General features: G+C 29.0%; 3 protein-coding genes across 3 annotated transcripts; all 3 read left to right on the top strand.

Annotated features, from left to right (window-relative positions):
• Nucleotides 1-2,542: 2,542 nt before the first annotated feature.
• Nucleotides 2,543-10,359, top strand: LOC122859859. The gene is made up of 7 exons (XM_044163538.1): nt 2,543-2,666; nt 3,239-3,744; nt 3,880-4,154; nt 8,385-8,391; nt 8,875-9,430; nt 9,644-9,816; nt 9,899-10,359. Exons 2-7 carry the CDS (start codon nt 3,255-3,257, stop codon nt 10,213-10,215), a joined length of 1,818 nt encoding a protein of 605 aa, XP_044019473.1. The 5' UTR covers nt 2,543-2,666; nt 3,239-3,254; the 3' UTR covers nt 10,216-10,359.
• Nucleotides 10,360-10,617: 258 nt separating this feature from the next.
• LOC122859515 lies at nt 10,618-12,707 on the top strand. The gene is made up of 2 exons (XM_044163143.1): nt 10,618-11,957; nt 12,231-12,707. The coding sequence occupies exons 1-2, from the start codon at nt 11,462-11,464 to the stop codon at nt 12,692-12,694; spliced, it is 960 nt and encodes a 319-aa protein (XP_044019078.1). The 5' UTR covers nt 10,618-11,461; the 3' UTR covers nt 12,695-12,707.
• Nucleotides 12,708-14,009: 1,302 nt separating this feature from the next.
• LOC122859526 lies at nt 14,010-15,154 on the top strand. Its single transcript, XM_044163160.1, has 3 exons — nt 14,010-14,502; nt 14,585-14,650; nt 14,788-15,154. The coding sequence occupies exons 1-3, from the start codon at nt 14,166-14,168 to the stop codon at nt 15,021-15,023; spliced, it is 639 nt and encodes a 212-aa protein (XP_044019095.1). The 5' UTR covers nt 14,010-14,165; the 3' UTR covers nt 15,024-15,154.
• Nucleotides 15,155-15,729: the final 575 nt, after the last annotated feature.

Here is a 15,729-nt window from a genome sequence, read left to right as displayed (position 1 = left end):
TTTTTGTACAACATCAAGTCAAAAATGATTTTTTTTTTATTCATTTTAATAATTTTATTTTCTAATGAAATGATGATTTCTATATTCTACTGCAAGGTTTTTTTTTTTTAGAATATTTGTTGATCTGTTTCTACTTAAGACTTGATGACCTGCTTCGAAACCTAAAAAAAGGGAAATATTTTTAATTTTTTATCGACTCTCTTGGTCAATCATGCGAAGTATACGAACAAACTTGATTATTTCCGACCACCAAAATATTAGAATTTTAATTATAAAATAATTAATTACAGCTTTATACAGCATATTATTATTATTATTATTATTATTTTGCAATTACGTATTAAAAAAAATATATAATGTTAATCAAACAAGAAAGCTCCGACAAGCCTCAATGAAGAAAATTAAAATGATTTTTTCCAGTAGAATCGCGCGTTATAAGAGGAAAGAGATATAAGTATCACACTTTTCTATGTTGTTTGTGCTGATCTATGACTGTCTCTCCCTCTCTCTGTTTCTTACTTTTCACATAGCTTGTACATACCATACACACTTCTATGGTTTTCACTTGGTCTGACCCAGTTTATAATCATAAAACGTAGGCAGTACAGGAAATAAAATTTGAATTCATTGTAAATTATTATTTTAACAAAATTAGAAAAAAAAAACCGAATTTTTTGGATTTTATAATTTTTACAATGACGAAAAAAATAGTTTCGATATTGACAGTTTTTGTGCATATTGACAGAGTTAATAAAAATTGATAGTCATTGAAATTTTCCACATTTGCATTATTTGAATAATTTTCGTAGGGCCATTTATGCCCTGATTTAGTGACACCATGGCTACATATGACTACGTTTTGACTACACTTCAACAAAAGAATTCATTAAAAATAATAATTGCCAATAACAAATCAATAAACAATTGCTGTTATTGAAAACACTAATAAATAATTGAAAAATTTGTACTTGACAATATTTAAACTATTACATATTTTATTCTAAAAGTATGCTTGATTTTATTATAAATCAAGTCTTGAAATTGTTCTTATCAACTAGGTACTGGTTTAGGCATGTATTGAAAAAAATGCAATACACCCACCAATAATACGACTGGCTACAACGTACTAAGATGAATACGATTTACTACGAAAGTGACTGCAAAAATACGTAGTCAAAAATTTTTGGTGACTACATTTGACTACACAACTTGACTATGACTTAACTACGAGCCGAGTGACACCATGACTACGTTCATGAATGGCCCCTCGGCAGTTTTACGTGAATTAATATTTATATTTTTATATACATTATGTATAGAAAAAAAAAACTACGTCTCACTCACTCTTTTTTTGTTGCTAACGAAATAAATAAAAAATAATAGAAATAAACGAAAAAAAACAAAAAACTATATAAGAGTAAGTGAGAAGAAAAACGACCAATCAAATATTCGGAAGACCGATGATGTTTGTCCTTTTTATATAAGTATAATTGACTATGACTTAACTACGAGCCGAGTGACACCATGGCTACGTTCATGAATGGCCCCTCGGCAGTTTTACGTGAATTAATATTTATATTTTTATATACATTATGTATAGAAAAAAAAAACTACGTCTCACTCACTCTTTTTTTGTTGCTAACGAAATAAATAAAAAATCATAGAAATAAACGAAAAAAAACAAAAAACTATATAAGAGTAAGTGAGAAGAAAAACGACCAATCAAATATTCGGAAGACCGATGATGTTTGTCCTTTTTATATAAGTAATTAAATTATGTATAGAATCAATCAAATAAATATGAATGATTTTCAAGTTTAGATGTTTGTCTTAGAAAGTTTTTTTCTTGCATTTTTTAAAATGAATAAATTTTTTTAGATATCTTTTCTATTTTTTACTGCTTACCTCAGAGTTTCTTATATTCATTCAACTATAGAAATCTGTGTACATCTGTGTACATACATGCCTTTATAACAAAAGTTCTATGAATATAATAAACATGAAAAAAGTGTTTTATAAAATAAAAAGAACAAAAAAAAAAAAATAAGAAACAAGTCTAAGTCTAAAGAGATATAAATTAATGTGAGAGAAGTTCTGTAAAGTAGGAGGAGTCTGGATTAAACAAAAAAAATAAAAACGGAATCTAGCGAGACAGGATTGGACATGGGATGTTGATGCAGGGGAACGTAGGATTCTGCATCGACATCATGATCAAGTAAATATATCGGTATTTAACACATATGCACATTTATGGGAAAAGAGGAAACGGAGGGAAATAAAAATTGCAACTAGGTAAAGTCATAAATGTGTAAGTACGTGTATAATGTATATGTATAATTAATGTTTTATATGTCGACTAGATCATGTGGTTTTGCGTTGGTTAATGTAGAGCCAAGAAAATTGTCGGACCTCTATTTCGTTTGGTTTCGTTTCACTCTGGTAGTTATTGTCGTTTAAATGATAGTGGACATGACATTGGTGTTGTATGGTGGTATGAAAATAGTCGGGGGCGATTTATATTCCCTATGGTAGGAAAATAATAGAGGAGGGGGCAATGTTTTACCCCTACGAGTATTAGTTGTATGGTGTTGAGGTACACCTGACCAGATATATAGAGCTAGGGCAGGGCTTCTGTTACGTACAGTCTACGTAGAGTGCTCTTGAGGGTAACGCATTTAAACAATATACTCTGAAATAAAATTATTTATTTATTTATTTATTTATCGCAAACGAGTTTGTTTTTGTTTTATTTGTTTATTATTTTTTTTATCTTTAGTTTGATTGTTAAAATTATTTCGGAATAATTTTTTTTTTTCCATTTGAAAAAGTTCATTATTGTATCAAATTGAATTAACCTAATTTCTTTAACCGAGTTATAACTAATGAAAAATAGAAAAAAAGGATAAAGTTGTATTATTTTTTTTTTTAGATTCTAATCTTTTCTGTGTATATTCCATTTCCGGTTTGTCAATAATTTTAATTCATTTTAATCGAACTACTCAACCATAGATTCTTCATATAGACCCAGTATATATATATATATATATATCCAGGATGTGCGTTGAAATTTAATCCGGTTCGTGTTGAAACGTTAGATATTAACAGTTAGATAATTTACTCTTCTATGATTATTGCATATTATAGTTAATATTATAAAGATCATAATTTATATTCTATCATTATTTATTATACTTCATCAAGTTTATATTCAAAATTTTTTTTTTTTTCATTTCGATAGATAACTAATTACCAAGATGATGGATTTTGCCCCCCGTTATTTTTGCCTTGCTCTATTATTAGTAGCTACGGCTTCAGCAAGGTCAACAGAAGGAGCATCCAAATCAAACTCAATTGATGATCAGACTGCTAGATCTGGATCAAATGGTGTATTTGGAGATTTACGATATGTTTATCAAATATACAAGGAGTGCACAGGTGCTGAGATGAGTTCTTGTCTCAAACTCAAGCTTTTAACTGCAATGGAAAGAGTATCTAGGAGCACCCAATTAAATATTGTTGACGGTATTACAATTGTTTATGATGGTACGGATACAGTTGAAAAAAATGAGGATATACCAAAGACACAACAAGAAATTGAAGCTTCTTTACCACGAGCACTTGATGACAAAGAAGATGCTCTAAATACAATGATATTTAATAAAATTCTACGCTTTTTCCAAAGCCATACATTGCAATTAAAGATGCCAAATGTTGATGAATTTTCTCGAAGTCTTACTGAGGAAGGTGAGCAATAATGTATTATATTCACTTTGTGAAAATTGTCAACTTTTATTATTTTAAAATTGAAGATTGTGCTTATATTTATTGTTAAACTAAATAGACTTGTTACGTTGATTAATATTTCATTAATTGTTTCAGGTCGTAAAAAGAAGAAGAATATGGGTGGACTTCTTGCAATTCCACTCTTAATCGGTGGTACTTTGGTGCCTTTAGCTCTTGGTGCACTTGCTCTTTTAGCAGGAAAAGCTTTGATTGTCAGTAAGCTTGCACTTGTTTTGGCATCAATCATCGGTCTGAAAAAACTCGTCTCGAGTCACGAATCTCATGGACATGAGGTAGTCCAGGTTGGTGGACATGGCGGTAGTGGGTGGGCAAGGTCAGCCCAAGATCTCGCCTATTCAGCTTATAAGCCAGTTTCATCTTGAACAACCAATCCTTAAGGACATATATTTTTCATTCATCGTAAACTATGAGCGATAACATCAACACTGAAAATTTAAATTATTGTTTTTTTTTATACTAATCAAATTTTTTCATATTACTCTTCTGAAATCACCTCTTATCTTTGATAAAAGTCTATTCTAACTTGTCCACACTGCTGCACTGTGATTTAATATCTCTTATTCATTTATCATTCGGAAGACAATACGAGATCTCTTTTCCCTATTGTTTTCAATACTTTCATACCAACCGTTAACATTAATTTATTTTTATTACCATAAATCATTTCTTAAATTCAATCATCTCTTTATCTTTAACTTACCTCTCATTTTTTTAATTTGTCATTCAATACACGATCTTTATCATTCCTTTTCACAGTATTTACTATTTTTTTTTTTAACTATCCCAAAAAAAGTGTAAAAAATCAAATGTGTATTTATAGTAATAAATGAATATAAAATGAAAAGTATAATGAAGCGAAATAAGAAAAAAATATAAACAAAAAAAAAACAAAAAAAATAAGACTAATAAATTATAAGATAAATCATGTGTTTATACCATGCATACCAAACAACTTTATATGCTTCTTTATGTTGTTTATTTTCTAATTCAACTCCGTATAAATTACACACTTTCAGCAAATATAAAAAAAATACATATAAAAATATTTGACCGAAATTTGGATTCACGGTGAAATTAAAACTTGGGCAATAAGTATGATTAAGTTAAAAATTACAAGAAAAAAAAAAAAGTTGAATTACGGGACACGCGACAATTTATAGACTAACGGAATTTTACAATCACACAGGGGTAACGAAAAAAATAAAATAAAATAACTGCAAGAGAAATGAGTAAAAAAGTTTTTGTATCTCATTTATTTATTCATTTTAAAATGTAAAAAATCTTCAAAAATAAAAATTAGCCCTTGATTAAGACTAATAAAGTAGAGACTCAGATCTTATATTTAAGAATTAAAGTCTACTTATGTAAAGTTTAAAATTATTTTAAAAAAATGAAATATCTCAAAACCAACACAACTTATGATAAGCTTACAACTTACTTTTTACTCGAATTTGAAGAAAAAAAAATCAAAAGAAGAGGTACGATGCAAGCAATGAGAACACTTGTCGGCATTACGTCCGGCGGTTTTACCTACATAAATAAAAATCAACATGAACGAATTAAATAAATGAAATAAACACAAAAAAAAAATACAACTCACGCACCTCACGCATTTATTTCACCTCCTCTATGCATTGTTGTTCCTGTTCAAATACATTCATACATGTAGTATATATAAATTCAATGTGTTTGTAACTTGATTCGCTCACGTTCATCAAAGTAAACCAGGCCATAAAGGCCAGCATCCGTGCGCAATTCTTGAGGTACCCGATGGTTAAAAACTGTTACTGTATACCCACGTTGACTTACATGTTCATCAACATTAGAACACCACTCACTACCCATTTGTAATAATCGAAATAATAATTTCATCAACAAAGCTATTTACATACGGATAAATACGGAAAAATTTAAAAACAATTGCAAGCCATACGTTTAATACCCATATGAAACCATATTTTAATATTTTTTTTTACGAAAGTACAAATGAATAATAATTAATTAATAAACTATCCACTTTAAATTGTGTGAATTTTTTTTTTTTATAAACAAATGTAAAAATTAACTATATTTTTTTCAGTATCAACATTATCATCATGATAAGTTCAATATTGCAATTTATTCAAATTTATGCAATTCATATTCAAAGTTTGAAATTAAAATAAAAAGATCTATTGACAATAGAATGGCCGTTAAATGATATCTATATACTTGATAACAAAAAAAAAAACTGTTTAGATATTATATATAGATATTATATATAGCTATCTTTGTTTTGAATCTTTATACCCCATTAAATATTTTTTTACTTTGTAATTTATTTTGTTTTTTGGTTTCTACATTGTGATGTTTGACACAAAAAAATGATGATACTTGAAGAAAAGTGGAACACATTGGACAAATTATGGTGAAAATTAAATTGGTGAAGATTCGAAATAAGTTGAAGTTGAAGTCACCAAATTTTAAAATGTTGCAAAGTAAAGTTATATGGATTTATTAGATTTCTTCTTGAGAGTCTGCGTCGGTCGAACGGGGGCCTTGACCTGACCTCGATCTTTCAGTCAGTTCACTCTCACCAGACTCAGAGGAAAGTGTTCCACTACTACTATATACACGCTCTTGTCCACAGACTTCAACTTCTTCGTCTGTAATTTTTTTACGTCTGATAAGTTAACTATATTTATTATCATATTCACAGACATATTTGATAGAAACAAAAGAATCAGTATATTAAGGTGTAGAAGTTTTCAAAGATGATTTCATTTTATTGTAGCTGATGAAGTTTGAAAACTTTCTGAAGATTGGGTTCGTCCTCACTTGATTTTGGTGAAAGTCAGTTTGGCTCATTTTTTCACACATCTCCGAAAAATTTTGGTATCCTCAATCTTTAAATTTTTTTTTCTGTTTTTTTTTTTTTATTTCTTTTTCTAATCTACTGCAAGTTTTCTTCTTTTTCAATATTTGAATTGATGGAAATATAAATCATAGATATAGATACAGCTATGATACAAAAAGTCAGTTTTTTCCACGATTATATTTATCCAATTCTAACTCAGCATATGTGTCTCAGTTAAACTTTTTCTTTTTAATTTGCGATGAGTTGTTAACAAGCCTTCTCTCTTTATTATTATTATAAGATACATTAGTTGCAAATTTTTATTATTATTATTATACTGAACTTAGAGAGCTATAATTTTTGTGTTATCTATATTTTTTCGAATTGTTATTCATTTACATATATCAAGTAACTAGGCAAGTAGGATTAATTATCAAAGAATTGTCTCATTGAAATTATTTATTATTATTATTATTATTGATATTATTTCACTATTATTTTAAAATTCTTCAGTTATCACTTTTTTTCGAATAAAAGCCTATAATTATTGCGTGTATAATAAGACTTTCAATGAATGAACCTTTTTCATCGGAAAAATAAAACTGTAAAAAAGAAAAAAAAATCATAAAATACATTTTTTTTTATTCATATTTGATGACAAGAATATTATGACAAATTTTATTCTATAAATTTATACGATATAAATACGATAGTTTGATGTTTGACACATAATTGATCATTCGATCTGAACATCCGTTCATCCAGTTGACACAAGAAATGGAGAAAAAAAATTATCGTCTTCAATAATTGAATTGAAACGGAGAAAGTTCATTGCTTCTTCATTTATTCCTTCAGGTGCTTCTTCCCATTTATTTTTCTCTTTTTATATATTTTTTTTATATCTTCGCATTTTTTTCGTCATGATCTTTTTTTCTTTACTTATGATCTTTCTCGCTCTAGGCAAGAGCAACATACATGAGTTTCGGGTCAACAGGAGGCGCGGCCGTCCTCATCGAGGAGGGTCTGGCTCAGGTCCAACTCACGCATTCCATAAAAACCGTTAAATGTCCCTCTGGCTTTTTTTTTTCGACTTTAGGATATATTACATGTAATATGTATTCACGAATATGTTTATATTTATATATAAATTATTATCAATTAATATCAACGAAAAATTAACTTAATAAATAATCTGAAATTTCTCTTAATCTTATTCTATAATAACATAAAAAAATTAAAAAATTAAATAAAAAATCATTAAAATTTAAATTAAAGAATTAAATTTTTCTTATAATTTTAAGAGGAAATGAATATTCTTATACAAAGAAAAAAAAAATCACAAATTCTCACCATGAAATTTTACAAATATAATTTATTCATAGTATCATCATCCATATTCTCATCCATTAACCCACTCATATTTGACATAAATTTTATGGGTTACCTACTTATTTGATTTCTGAAAAGCCTTCATCACTTTAACTGTAAATTAATAAAGATATTTTAAACCCAAAAGTACTCAATATTTTGTCTAGTATTATCAACTACAAGGAAAAAAAAAGTGATATATATGTACTTTCTCGTGAAGATAGCTTGTCAACAAGATAATCAACTATATACAGTCCACATTTCAAAATAGAATAAATCTTTGAATTATATTTTTTTTTTAAATATCGTATATTGTAATCTTATACGTAAAATGAAATTCAAAAACAGCAATAAGTTTTCATTGATATTTATTCAGAATATTTGTAACAGAAGCTGAAATATGAAAAAAGGTGAATTTAAAAAAAGCTTAGCCGGAATATAACTTTCTTGTATGGTTCAGTGTGCATATACGTATATAAAATACCAAAGTGGCAAATAATTTGCCAACAAACCAAGTTTTTTGTTGGTGCGTAAAAAAAGAGATGAGAATGAAGAAAACAGATGAAGACAACGATTGGAAAACACATTACACTGTGTGCACATATTAAAGTAAAGGATGAACGACTCAACGACAGAATCGTGAGACCTAACAGCCAATATACACTTGGGCAGTAAAAAAAAAAAGAAAGAATGGACAGGAGGGGGGTGTTTTATCGGCATTTCCCCCTTAATACCCATGCGTTTCGTTCGAGCCAAATCGTCAGTTCATGTAGGCCTAACATTGGAGGGCGCTACTAAGAAAAAAAAAACTGGAATAAAAATAAAAAAAATAAACGAAAGAAACAGAAATTCAGTGTTTTTGTAAGTTGAAAGCGAGGAGGCGGAAGGGTCAGTGTTACATTGGGGGGACAAACCGTACATCTACGATGACCAAAAAGTGGGGGCCATCAAAATTTCAAAAACGTACACGGACCCCTTTCGCGTTGAGAATAAAAGGCGGAATCGTGATTCTTTCAGTCAGTGTCGATACGATCAGCGTCGGTCAAGGAGTTTAAAAAAAAAAAATTATTATCAATTTAAAGTTTTTCAAAGTAAAAATAGTGTGATATTGTTAATCATTGAGGATAGCAAATATATATATATATATATAAATATACATATATTAAGAATGATGAATTACGTGATAGTTTTTGCATTAATTGGCACTGTGGCATTTGCTGCGCCAACCAAAGAATCATCATTTGAATCAAAATCTCTAATTGAAGATGCATTTGATATGTATGCATCATGTGGAGCTGAGGAAGCATTGTCAGTATGTCTTAAAATGAAAGCACTTCGTTTTGTTGATCGTGCTGCAAGGTTTGCAGACATAACTGTTGTTGATGGTGTTCGAATTGTTAAGGCAGATGATGCCGTAATCAGGTGAAAATGACAATTAATTTAAAATAATAATAAATAATACATCATTAAGATCAATGGCAAACGAAAGTGAGACATGCATTTTTTGATTCCAACTCAAAGTTTGCAATATTTTTCTTTTAAAATGAGCTATTATTATGTTTCTATGGCTGAATTTATACACTCAATCTTGTATATATAAAGCATATTGTTAATTTTTTATTTTTTTAATTCCAGTCGTGCTGACAACGCACGAGCATTAAATGACATTGAAGCAAATTTACCAGCTGAGGTTGAAGCTCGTGAAGCTGCTGTTGATGAAGCAATCTTGGAAAGGGCGAGCAGATTCCTTGCAACACATACACTTGAGCTAAGTATGCCTGAAGAAGGTTCTCGATCAGTCGAAGAAGGTAATTAAATTAATTTAAGAATAAGTTCAAATAGTAATAGACCAAAAATAATAAATAATCATATATTCGATTTATATTCCAGCACGTGGAAAGAAAAAAAAGGTTTTGAAATCCTTGATGCCACTTCTTCTTCTTTTGAAAGTCAAAGCAATATTTTTAATCCCAATTTTACTTGGTGGTTTGGCTCTTCTGGCTTTTAAAGCCCTCGTTATTGGTAAAATTGCCCTCATCATTTCTGGAGTTTTGGCACTCCAGAAACTTTTGGCGAGCAAAGGACAACAGAGTTATGAAGTTGTTGCTCATCCAGCTCCTCATCATGACGAACATGAACATGGATGGGGAAGATCAGCAGTTCCAGCAGCTGAACTTGCTTACAACGCCTACAAACCAACAAATTAAAAATAGTTACTTTAAATCACTGATACAAAAAGACAAAAAAAAAATATTTCGAAATATTTGTCTTTGTGCTCAATTTTAGTATCATCATTGTCTCATACATATAAAAAAAAAAACGGTTATTTTAGTAAAGAAGTCAGTACAAAATATCGGACAGTTTAATGCATACGACAAGCTTTTTTAGTTGCCATATATGGTCCACTTAAAGTGATTTAAAAAATGACCGATTCTACAATTACACAGACAACTTTTTTGACAACACGTTGGTATAATTAAAAAAAAAAAATTTTTATAATAATAATACCTAATGCTTGGACGACAATACAAATGGACGAAAACAATGACTCAAACTGTAACAAAACATATCATGGAATGACAGCGTTATAAAAAAAAACATACTAACGAATTTGACTCTCGTACACGGATTCGTTCAGCTCACTTCCCAATTTTCTTGGAATATAAACCAACTTGACATTAACAGATCGATCAGTTCGTATTTTTCACTACTTGGAAAAAATATCGTAATTATTATTACCATCATTATTGTAACTTAAAAAATATGATTGTTGATTTAACCATCAGCAATCGAGATACTCTTAGTCAGTGTCTCAAAAAAAAAAAAAAAAAATCCATAAAATGTATCTTTGTCCTTTTATCATTTCCTTTATCTTTCTCTTCTCCTTCATTTCCTTTATTTTCTTACCTATAATCAATTATTTATATCGATTAAATTCGAACCATGTAACTTATATATTTGTTATTTATGAATTAAATAAATTTTTAATATAAAAAAAAAAACTCTTTTTTTATCCTTCTTTTGAAAATCATTTAAAAATTTTACGATAAAATTAAGCAAACAGAATAGACCAAGAGAAAGGGATAGCTTTTATCTTCAACTGCATGATAGCGAAGGTGCTTAGCAGTTTTAAGTAAACTGGCATATTACACTGGAAGACAATACAGGAAGAATAAAAATTATTTGTTGGGTGCATCCAGTGTATCGAAAAATGAGACAAAGGCTTATATAGTCCTTCAATATGAATAAAAAATAGATATACTCATACTCACTTTCACTATGATGAAGATTTGCAAAGTGAAACTGTTTGTTCCTTGGAGTGTAAATCCCCAGAAGCTATAAAGCTACCATGTTTTTATTCTAAGATCAACAGTTTTACTTTGTCTGTATTCATTGTCTGATCATTCAGTTTTCTTTCGTTAATATTTTACTTGTTTTCTAGCCAAAGATATAATGAAAAAAAACTTACAAAAAGTTATATTTTTCATTTGCATTTCAAGTGGTATAACTGTGATTTTGGAGCGTCAAGATAAACTAAATGAGCCTGATTTTCAAGCTGATAATTATAATAAAAAATTTTCGCAAGAATTTGGCAATTGTCTTGCAGACAAAGTACATGGTACATTTGAGTGCTTTAATCGTGGTAGTCTCAGTGTACTGCAATCACTTAATGATATTGACCATTTAGATTTTGGAAATATCAAAATGGATAGAAGTGATAGTATTGACGAAAGGAACCTTCTTGATCTTGACTATGATCCTCAAGATTTTGGTAATGTCGTCAAAGCTGCAGGAAGATTAGTGGAACGACGTAATTTTCAATGGGATTTGAGTAATATCTATCCAGGTTTATTAATGCATGTTGGACCGATGATCAATGGTAACGGTGTATTAGAATTTATTCTTGACGAAAAAGCTGCTAAATATACTGACCGACGAATTGGAATGGGTAAATATCATACCATTATTACTGTCTTTATATTTCATTGAAAATTATAATGTTTAAAATTCGTGAAATAAATGTTATTGAAATATTTAACTCAGTCGATAATTTAAAGATCTTGAAATAATAATCATTGACTGTTCTTGGCAGAGCCGTAGGTTGAAAAACTTGGTGATTGTTCCAATAGCTCGCAGCACAGTCAAGGCCAATGACTTTCTTTTTAACATAAATAACTATAGTATACAGTTTAGTTTTGAACTTGATAATAATATTTTGCAGGAAGAATGCTAATGCGAAACCTAGTGCTTCCGTTTCTCCTTGGCTTCAATTTCAGTCTTTCATCACTGATTCCCTTGATCTTTGGAATTTTATTACTAGTTACGAAGAAAGCTTTGATTATAACAAAAATTGCGTTCGTTTTAAATGCCATTTTCGGCTGGAATTCGATTGGGACAATACCGAGTTTTGAGGATACCGGAAATATCAATAATTTAGGTAATCCTAATATTGGTTTTGGACAAAATCATAATTACTATGGATCTAATGGAAATAATAATCCAAATTATAATCAATTTGCCTATGGTCCGTACAAATTAGAACGTAATCCAAGCATTGATGGTTACAATAACCAACATATAATCAGGGAGATTCTTAATGTTTATGAACCTACAAATAATCATGGACATCAAAAAGTTGATTCAAGTAGATCTGGAAAAAATTTCATTTGGAGTGCAAGTGCTTAAATTAATTATTCATATTTTTGTTAATAAAAAAAAAAAGAATTTATCTATTGTTTATATTAAGTAGTTATTAATAAAAATCTAAATAATAAATGATAATGAGAATATTTTTCACATCATTTTTTTAAATTTATCTGAATTTTTCATGCGATTTTTCACAAAAATAAAACGACACGATGAATTTTATTGATCTTGGATACGTTCCAACCGATCAAATAATAAAAAAAAAACAATAACTGAAGAATGGACAAAGCTTCACAAAGAAGAACGAATCTTGTTTCTCAATTAACACGATTGAGAACATGAATTCTTGTAAACTATTGTTTTCATATTCGCACTTTTGTTCTTTTTTTCTCTTTGTATTTATAAATAACAAAGTCTAAACATTTTCCATTCACCATATCTATAAAAAAAGCCATTAGAGTGTTTTAACTTACAAATTATTGCTTTTATCAAAAAAAAATTGTCCCAAAAATAATTATTACTTTTTTTTTCTGAAGATTTTTTTTACAATGTGAAAATCATTTAGTTCTATTATTTCTGTATTTAGTATTCAGATTTTTTAGTATTCAAATATATATATATATATATTTTGTAAATGATTAAATGAAAAGATCATTAAGACATTCTGTATGTTCTTATTGTTTATTTTTACACAGATAATTGTACTATATATACAAATTGAGTAACACCATACATTATAGTCATATAAGATCGTCGAAATTTTGAAACCATAAACTTTGCAAGCATATGAATATATTTTTTAATACATTCGTTGTTTCATTCACTTGATATTCATCGTCGTTTAATCTTATAGAGATATCTTTAACATATTTGCAATATAGTATTCAATAAAATTTTTGGATTACTAATGAAAATTAGTTGTGAAATACAGAATAATTGAATAGTTTTTGAAAGTTAACAAATGATAATTTTTTCGTTTTTTTTTGGAAATGCTCAATTTAGTCATGTAGCCAAATAAAAATAAAAATAACAATAGATATTTTTTTTCTTCAATGTTAGTCTGTATAATAGTTATTCGAGGATCGTTTGGCAACAGGGTCAGAGGGATACTTGCTCGTAAGCCTTATACGACATTGTTTTGGTTGAGGTGTGCTCTCCTCGAGGCGTTAACCAGCTCATGGTATACATGAAAGGAAAAAATATTGTGAGCAGGGCAATACACGTTCATTATAAATATAGAGTTACTGAATTGCGTATGAAATTGTAATGGCAGTAGGAAATGAAAATAGAAAAAAAAAATATATATATATATATAATATAATATAGCTAATATTTTCTCGTATAAAAGAACGGTACAAGCTAAGTCGTTTGGTTAGTCTGTACTTGAGTCTTCAAGAAGATAGATAGATATATTTAGACAAAAAAATTTATATCATATTAGGTTATTAAGTGCTGATTGTATTCTTTTTTAAAAATATTCTTATCCAGATTATTACGTGATTTTATAATAATGAAGCAAATTAAAGTTGTGAGTGTTGCCTTATTGGCTTGTTTAATAACCAGTACTGCCGCAGATTTTACAAAATTTTTTGAAAAATGTGCTTATGAAAAAAATACGTTTGATTGCTTTAAACGTAAAGCAGTTGATGTACTTGACAAAGCTCTCAAGGATGACTCAGTATATGTGGTTAATGATTATGTATCAATTGCTAAAGATCCAGCAACTGTAATTGAAGACAATAATAATCAGACATCCCTGAGCTTAGATGCACAGTTAGATAAAAAGTTTCATAACTTTGTATCGTCAAGAAGTATTAAGCTCACTATTCCTGGTGATGCCATACAAGGTAAATAAATTGATAATTTTTTCAAACCTCGAATTATATAAAACCAAATTGCAATGAATAAAACACATAAAATGTTTTCCAGGACGTAAAAAAAAAGACAAAGGAGGACTTGGTGCTGCTATGATGATGGGTGGAATAGCAATGGCAGGTTAGATAAAATAAATTTCAGAAGTCAAATTTTAAATTTATTGCAAAAGCTAATTGGTTATAGTTTTTAATTATTACAAGTAAATAATGAATAAAAATTCTTATTTTTTCTTTGTTTTTCATTTAATTGGCTTGTAGGTGTACTTGCACAATTGGCTTTCGGAAAAATTGCGTTTCTCGCTGGTACAGCTCTCTTAACAGCGAAAATTGCATTAGTTTTGAGCGCAATTATTGGATTGAAAAAACTGGTATCCAGCGGAGGAGGAAATCATGAAGTCATTTATGCGACTGCATCCGAACCACATGGAGGATTCGGTGGTAGCAGCGCTTATGGTGGTTGGCAAAGATCTCTTGGTCATGCTCCCTCGTTGTAAAAATAAATATTTCATGTAAAAAATTTCACATTATCAAAACGAAGAAGCTCAATGCTGTATTTATTTATAATACTTATTTATTCATTTATTTATTTATTTTCGATGGATTAAAGATAATTTGAACAAGCTCATAGTTGTGTTAATTAATTTATATATATATTTATTCCTGATGGTTTGAAGATAATATGGAATCAACTTGAAATTGATGATAGTTGCTTTTTTTAATTTTTTGTTGCTATCAATCTTGAAATGAAAAAATATCTCAAAAATTGCTCAATTAACTTATTAATTGATTGGATTTACTAGCCAAAACCAAATAAAATGCAAAGGGAATTACGAATGGTTAAATAGACATAATCCATAATAAGGCGCCACGAGGGGTGCCACGAATCTAAATTTATCTACGTCCATTCAGTTTTCTATGCCTAACTTTTTTCTCAGACACCTTTTATTTTATTTATATTTATTTTTTTATTTTTATACCAGAGAAATATGAATAAATAATTTTTTTGTGACACGGACTATCGAATATCTGAGTCATCTTGGCCGACTTATACCATTCGTATAAAAAATCTCTCCTGATTACATGACGTTACGATGGCCACGCGGGCATAAGCATGCGTTCAGTATTTAGATAGTCGTAGGTTCAATGTACATGTATTACCTCAAAGAAAAAATAAACTGTAAATATCGAATCCCTGTTGAG

The sequence above is a fragment of the Aphidius gifuensis genome, linkage group LG6 (assembly GCF_014905175.1).
Source record: "Aphidius gifuensis isolate YNYX2018 linkage group LG6, ASM1490517v1, whole genome shotgun sequence".
Classification (NCBI taxonomy): domain Eukaryota; kingdom Metazoa; phylum Arthropoda; class Insecta; order Hymenoptera; family Braconidae; genus Aphidius; species Aphidius gifuensis.
Note: the sequence above shows the minus strand (reverse complement) of the source record. Positions and strands in the feature narration are given on the sequence as shown.

Coding starts and splice junctions, on each gene's coding strand:
- LOC122859526 (XM_044163160.1), top strand. CDS start 14,166: ATGAAGCAAATTAAAGTTGTGAGTGTTGCCTTATTGGCTTGTTTAATA. Junction 14,503..14,584: donor TCCTGGTGATGCCATACAAG/GTAAATAAATTG, acceptor AATGTTTTCCAG/GACGTAAAAAAAAAGACAAA. Junction 14,651..14,787: donor GGGTGGAATAGCAATGGCAG/GTTAGATAAAAT, acceptor ATTGGCTTGTAG/GTGTACTTGCACAATTGGCT.
- LOC122859859 (XM_044163538.1), top strand. CDS start 3,255: ATGATGGATTTTGCCCCCCGTTATTTTTGCCTTGCTCTATTATTAGTA. Junction 3,745..3,879: donor TCGAAGTCTTACTGAGGAAG/GTGAGCAATAAT, acceptor TAATTGTTTCAG/GTCGTAAAAAGAAGAAGAAT. Junction 9,431..9,643: donor GCAGATGATGCCGTAATCAG/GTGAAAATGACA, acceptor TTTTAATTCCAG/TCGTGCTGACAACGCACGAG.
- LOC122859515 (XM_044163143.1), top strand. CDS start 11,462: ATGAAAAAAAACTTACAAAAAGTTATATTTTTCATTTGCATTTCAAGT. Junction 11,958..12,230: donor TGACCGACGAATTGGAATGG/GTAAATATCATA, acceptor AATATTTTGCAG/GAAGAATGCTAATGCGAAAC.